Source organism: Hyperolius riggenbachi, chromosome 2 (assembly GCF_040937935.1).
Source record: "Hyperolius riggenbachi isolate aHypRig1 chromosome 2, aHypRig1.pri, whole genome shotgun sequence".
NCBI classification, from domain to species: domain Eukaryota; kingdom Metazoa; phylum Chordata; class Amphibia; order Anura; family Hyperoliidae; genus Hyperolius; species Hyperolius riggenbachi.
The window spans coordinates 74,869,813-74,877,312 of NC_090647.1; the positions used below are offsets into that span (position 1 = coordinate 74,869,813).

At 44.1% G+C, this 7,500-nt stretch overlaps 1 protein-coding gene across 1 annotated transcript in view; it reads right to left on the reverse strand.

Moving 5' to 3' along the window:
- The window catches only part of DDX10 (DEAD-box helicase 10), a 339,094-nt gene that overhangs the window by 273,522 nt on the left and 58,072 nt on the right, over positions 1-7,500 (reverse strand). The window contains exon 10 of the mRNA XM_068266912.1: positions 1,671-1,772. Within this exon, the coding sequence (XP_068123013.1) occupies positions 1,671-1,772 (102 nt within the window). The remainder of the gene's footprint in view (positions 1-1,670; positions 1,773-7,500) is intronic.

Genomic DNA, 7,500 nt, shown 5'->3' on the forward strand with positions numbered 1-7,500 from the left:
TCACTCGTCTGTTTTCTGAATGCGTTTTCTGCACAAAATGTGGGCTTAGGGGCCCCATCAAAAGTTTTGCAGGGGGGCCCAGTGTTTTCTAGTTACGCCACTGATGGCTTAGCAAGCACAGCACTTTGGGTTGTGGCCTGTTACGCGGCGGGTAGCGGCGCATTGGCGGCAAGCAGAGAAACATGCAGCTAGCAAAGTGCTAGCTGCGAGAGTCAAAGAAAAAAAATTATTCAAATCGTCCCACCAGGGCCGAGCTGAGCTCGTCCGTAACGCCCAGGAGGTTAAAGAAAAACCTTTGTTAGAGCTGATACAAATCCAATAAATCTGCAGAGTCTACTTCCTGCTTTCATGGAAGTAGATATAGGATTAACATCCTGTGTTTACAAAGCTGCCAAGAGTCCTGAGTTTACAGCTGAGACATTAAATTACACTTGTTATTAGTCACAGATGAGGGGGAATTAGGCAGGCTTAACTCTCTAATTACATACACGGTGCATTTCTCTAGGTTTTCCCCCTGTCTTGTGCGAGTGCTCAGGTCCACTTTAAGCAGAGCTGCTGTTTGGCTCCCCATCTTTGCACTCTTCAGACCACAAGGGGGCGATGCTCAGCTGTCTGGGAAGATGGCTGTCTGCAGCTCTCAATTCATGTACAATGGCTTATGAGCACCTAACCAGGTACCGTATAGCCCCACGCACTAGTTGTCCCACGCATAAGGCCACCCTCCCCACTATTGGCCTAAAGAAATAGACCAAAAGCCACATCCCAGCGATTAGCTGACCCCCACCCCCTTCCCCAATGTGGCACCGCAGCTCCCCATAAAGACTGTGTGTTGGAGCATGCCTTGGAAGCATTTCTGCCTCTCCTCACTATGGTCCCCGCAGCTCTCTGGTAGCTTCTGAACTGGCCAGTAGAGTGCCACTCTCACTCCCATGTGACTGCAGTGGACTTGGAGCTTTAGTTGCCAGTTTAGAAGTTGCCATGTAGATGCGTTGATGCAAGTTGGAGCTAGGACAGGTAGGTATGCTTTCTGCAGCATACTCCTACATCAGCTCTGTATAAGGGGGCCTCCCTGTTTGTGTAGCACCTGCGGATAAGCCGAGCCCGACCCCTTAAAATTAGAAAATTACTTACTTAAAATGATTTATGTGCCATTAGCTGTTCACATGGATGAACACAAGCTGGGCCTGGTCTCTTCCTCTTGGAAGAGGATGGCTGTGCTTGTTACTGGTAGATATATCAGTACCTGCTGTACCTGTTGAAGCAATACAGAATGATGCAATGCAAGTAGCAGCAGCCATGCCAACAGAACTGGCCACTAGCTCCTTCGTGGATGCTGGAATACACTACCTGCCCCCTGTCAGTGTGATCAGCAGGATGATGCGATCCAAGCAGTAGCAGCCACGCCAACAGAACTGGCCAGTAGCTCCTTGCTACAGACGATGTGATCACATTTACTTTTCACGCACGCACGCACACAAAAAGTCACATTTGAGAGCACAGAATTCGTAACTGTTAGTTGCTATATTTGGATCTTTGCCTGCAGATGGAATTAGAGTAGCCGTCAGTTAATCAGCAGCCTCCTAAGCCCTCCCTCCTTCTGGCATCTGCTGGGTTTGTACACAAAGAATAACAAGCAGTGGTCATTGAGCCCAGCAGAGATGAATACATACTTGATTTCGTTAATGGGCACTTTTTTCTCCTCCAGCTGTCGAATCATCCCTTTCACTTCAGACGGCAGCAGAACCAGCAAAGCCTCCCCGCCCTCCTTATACCTGGCGGAACAAAAACACAGCAAGGACACTTAGCAATCGCAGGAGAAGAAGCGGACCAGAAGTCTGTGCGCTGCCAGCAGCATGAATAATGGCCGCAGAGAGTGGAACTGGCAGCTGCAGGGGGGCAACACATACTCTTCAAATACAAAGTCAAATAGAAGAATACTCCATTAGGCTGCTGTTTAAATATTAGTTTAATCTGGGGCCGAAAGGCGTCCTTTCCTGACATTCATGCTCACAGAAGTGCCTACCGAGCACTTTATAGATACAGGTGATGGAGGTGAAGGTACTCATTTATCCAGGTCATACATCCAAAGCAGCCACTTAAACTGGATCTCATCGATCCTACAGAGAAATGTCTTCGGTTGTAAGCGCTGCTTAAAGTGTACCTGCGGCGACGTGACATGATGAGAAACATACTGTATGTATGTACAGTGCAAACCATATTACTAAGCAGGCCGTTTAACGTGTTTTATTTTGCTGCCTGAAAGAGTTAATTTCTAGGCATGCAAGTGACAGCATCTTGTTGGTACCTTGTCAGGAATATAGTAAACATCTCTGCTAAGCAAATTACAGCCATAAAAGTTTTCCTGGCAGAATACAACTTCAGAGCACACTTAAAGTGAACCTCCAGACTAAAAATCTACTCAGCAGCACTGAAAAGGCTTGGTGTGTCTTTAACAGTTTCACAGCATCAGAACTTTGTTTTCCTTACCCAAGCCTCATTTTTAGCTGCACAGAAGAAAACTGCCTGGGCATTTTTCCCCCGATGCTATGTAAAGCATGATGGGATTTCTGATGATGCTCTCGTTCTGCTGTTTTGGTGCACATTTTGTTTCCTCTAATTTTGAATTTGAGATTTGCAGCCAAGCACGCGCAACTGGGAGGGGTTTTCAGGACACAGGACAGTTGGAGCTGTGTCTTATGCTCCTCGTCACCGCCTTTCAACCGAAAAGATGGCTGCCCCCATGAAATCACAAATATTTGCCTGTTCTTATAAAACAGGGTGGGTAAGAGATTATATTTCCTATCTATTTTAATTAACATAACTAATGTAACTTAATGACAGTATGTTTGTTTAGGCTGGAGTTCCTCTTTAATAGGCTGCAACTGATTAGAGACAGTAAAACATTCAACCTACTTTGTAAATGTTTAAATATAAAAAAATAAAAAAAAGTCATTTTTAGGAGTAGGAGGATAAATAATGGTTTATCTCATCAGTTTATTTTCACCTCGGGTTCACTTTAAAGTCACTGGAAGTGAAAGGCATATGGAGGATGCCATATTTATTTCCTTTTACACAACACCCGTTGCTGGCTGTCTTGCTGATCCTCTGCCTCTAATCCTTTTAGCCATAGACCCTGAACAAGCATGCAAATCAGGTTTGACTTAAAAGACTGTGGAAGCCACAAAATAAATGTAGTTTTACTTACCTGGGGCTTCTTCCAGCCGCTAGAGGTCATTTGTGTTCCTTGGCGCAGCTCGGGGTTTTTGTGCATGCGAACGCCCACATCATCGGGAGCATACTGTGCGCGCGCGCAATACGCTCCCAGTGTCACGTGCAGTACGTCTGCAGGGGAATACGGAGATTCTTCCTCTATTACACATTCTTCATGTACAATCTGAACCAGGTTAATGGGTGATAGACAACACATCTGTGTTCAATGTGCACAACATTCTCAGTGGATTCCCTGCAGCTCTGTGGGGAGTGCATATGTAGAGTATAGTACTACTGTGTAACAAAGTAAACCTGAGACAGATGAAATTAAAGTTTTATACATACCTGGGGCTTCCTCCAGCCTCGTCAGGCTAATCAGGCCCTAGTTGTCCTCCTTCGCCACCTGGATCTTCTGCTATGAGTCCAGGTACTTGAGCCAGTCTGGTGTAGTGCGCATGCACACACTCCGCTGCCGGGAGCATACTACACCTGCGCAGCACTATTGCGCAGGTGCAGAACACTCCTGGCTGTGGAAGCGGCATGCGGCCAGACTGCGCTGACTGGCTGAATTACCGGGACTCATAGCAGAAGATCCAGGTGGTGGAGGAGGACAGCGAGGGAATGATTAGCCTGAACTAGGCTGGAGGAAGCCCCAGGTATGTATAAAACTTTTCTTTTCATCCGTCTCAGGTACCCTTTAATTCGTAGTCACCAAACCAAATTTTAACAACATATCAAATTATTTGATTGCATGAGCAAAGAGTGCGTACATTTGCATAAATCAGCATCAATGCAGAATGATTTCCATCTCATTGACCATCTCTATTAGTGACACGGCTACACATCAGGCTTTATACTTACAGCATAGATGTTATTTCGTATATATAAGAGATTCCTGTGTACACATCATATATACAGTCACAATCAGATATGTATATCTGACTTTAAAAATACGGGGACTGCTTTATTGAAGCAGCACAAGTAACTCATTTTGATTGGTTTATTTCATTTTTGTGGATTAAGCACAGCTATTACTATATGTATAAATTATTTATGATGACTATTATCTGAGAAATAGAACATTTTATCATATTTTCTATTTTAATTACAGTTTAAATTCATTAGGAGTCAGAGTCTGAGTCGGTGCATTTTTTCCCGACTCCGACTCCAGGCACCCAAAATTGCCCCGACTCCACAGCCCTGTTTAAATGTAAATAATATAGCAGTCTCCATATCCCTCTTCCTTAAAGAGGGAGGGAGGGAGGAAGGATCAGGCCCATTACTCCATAAACAGTCCCCCACAGGTCCACTTTAATGACCAGAGTGGGAATGCTAAAGCCTACTGTATGTGGGGGTTGTCTGCAGGCCTGATGTAAAGACAATATTACCCACAGCAGGGCTATGAGATAAACGCATCGTTCATAAAGGGGTACATGCTGGAATGATGTAGAGAGACAACACATGGGCTCTATAGTGCTAACATGCTGGATTACAGAGTTTGGCTGCAGTCCATCTTTCCAGAGGAAAGGAAAAGAAATAAGAATACACTCAGTTTTAAAGAGAGCCCATAAAAGTCCAGGCAGCGCATCTCCCTGCAAGGGAAGATTTATAAGGAGAAGCAATCAGCGGCAATAAAAGCTCAGATAGCAGAGTGGGCACTGCTGGGGAAAATGAGATGTTGGATAGTAAAGGGAACCTGTCAGAACATGATTATAATGTCGCGTACTATGAAATGTTTTTATACAGTGTAAGCTCCAGGGCTGCCATCCAGACAACTTCAGTATTAAAGTGGACCTGAACTCTTGCACAGGACAGAAGCAAAACACAGAGCACCCTGTATGTATGTAGAGAGTTTAGCCTGTCTAATCCCCCCTCATCTGTGACTAATCACAAGTTGTAATTTGATCTCTTCTGGTTAGCTGCTTTACTGTGGCAGCCAGCTGAATCAGCTAACACAAGATGCTAACAATATGTCTGCTTCAATGAAAGCAGGAAGTAGGCACACTGCCGATTTATTGCAGGATTTGTATCAGCTGTAACAAGGAAATGTTTTCTTTAAAAGGTTATTCTGCTGTTTCATATCTTAAAAAAAATTGCTGATTGTGTACATTGCAATTCCGCTGGATCCGGAAATTGGCAGAAGCTAATCAGATTCGGGAAGAGCCAGTCAATTAACTGGTGGATGATTAATTGCTCTGCGGCTGCCAAATGTATTTTAAATGCTCCTATTCTGCAGGAAAAAAAAATTCTTATAGGGTTCTGTTGTGCTGAAAACCAGAGCGCAGCTGATGCGATTGGGGTGCAACACCGGTCATACACTGCACAATGTATTCAGCAACTTATTGTAGATTAGAAATTAAAGAGCGTCTGAAGCGTTTTTTATTACCTCTTTTTATTCTGCAACCATCTTCAGCATTAAAATCCAAACTGTATTGCCGCATCCCTGCGGCAGAACAAGGTATTTATGCCCCAGAAATGCCCTAAATCGATTCCAGGATCGCAGCATTTTGCTTCCTGGTAGAGGCAGAGCCAAGCGCGGTAGTTCTGCCTCCTATCCTGTCAATCTCAGCTGATCTCCGCCCCTCGCAGTCTTCTTTCACTGAGAGGTGCGGGGAGGCGGAGATCGGCAGAGATAGACTGAGTAAGAGGCAGAGCTTTCCCCTAAATTGCTCTGGACTACAATACATACACTACACGATACATGCTGTACATAGACATAGGACTATGGTAGGGATTAGACGGTGAGCCCCTCTGAGGGACAGCTAAGTGACAAGATAATGTACAGTGCTGGCGCTATATACAGTAGAGTCTCAGTTATCCGGCACTGATGAGGATTGGCCGATTCCGGATAAGTGTGCTTTCTGGTTGCTTGAGACACAATGTTAAAAACAGGCCCAGCTAATACAGTACTTTAGCCCACTCTATATTCATACTTCAAACTCTGCTGTAAGTGTTACACTTGGGGGTAGCCTTGGAACTCAGTCTTTAAGTACAGCAGAGCCGACAGACAGACTAAGTTGGCCTTCCCCACAATGAGTACTACAGGTGATTTGTGCTGGTTGGTTGAGACTGCTGGTTAGTGGAGTTCCGGATAAATGTGACTCTACTGTAAATACTAAATAATAATAATGGTATCAAAGGGTTTGATTCATTAATTGTAACGCTGCCTGTAGAGTACCCGCTCTGACATTAACTCGCGCTGATAGCATTAGGGGGCAATGTTGCAGATTGCTACGCTTAATGAATCAAGCCTTAAAGGGAACCAAAGACGAAGCACCCTCATTTTACCATATATATCAGTGGGAACATTCGAGAAAACACCCTGCTCTTGGTTTCATTTTTTCACTGCTCAGTTTGCTTGTTAGCAGCCCAGATAAAATCCCCGACTGAGCATTCAGTCTGGCTTTGCTCAGGAATCATTATAGCTGAGTCATTATAGCAGAGCCAGAAGGGGCAGGCTTGGGCTTGAAAAGACAGAGAAGACTGACTCAGCTATAATGATTCCTGAGCAAAGCCAGACTGAATGCTCAGTGGTGGATTGTATCAGGGCTGCTAACAAGCAGGCTGAGCAGTGAAGGAATAAAAAGAGAGCAGGGTAGGTGTTTTCTCTAATGTTCCCACTGATATATATGGTAAAATACATGAGGGTGCTTCGTCTCTGGTTCACTTTGAGGGCCCTTTCACAATAGATGCGCTTTTCTGAGCGTTTTGTGATTGATTAGGGTTTTTTTAAATTGCTCCCATTCACTTTCATCAAAATCGCAGTAAAAAAAATTGCGGAAAAACTGCCGCAATTTAACTATCGCATACGCACAAAACTCTCAGAAAAGTGCTTCTAGTGTGAATGGGCCCTAAGTGTCATATTTTCAGTGTGGTTCCAAGAAAAGATATACTTAAATATTTATAAAAATGTGAGGTGTACTCACTCGTGAGACACTGAACATGAGGCATTTACAAAAAAATGGCTAGAGTAAACCATTTATAAAATAATGTATCTATAAAGTAAAAAAAAAAAAAAAAAAAAAGATAAAGTAACGTGAAATATTCCTTGCAGACTTCGCCGATTCAAAGGGAAATAAGACAGACGGCGACTCAGAGATAAAACTGCGTCATTAGTAAACAGAGAGCGAGAAATCGCCATTCTGGCACATCTGTGGTCGAGTTATTAGTCGTCTCCTTGTTCCCTTTCATGTTGGAGTCACGGCAATGTTCTCTTTGTGTAAATGTCAATTATGGTCAGAGATGTCGCGCAGTGTAATCATGAAGCGGAAGCAAAACTGAAATAACACT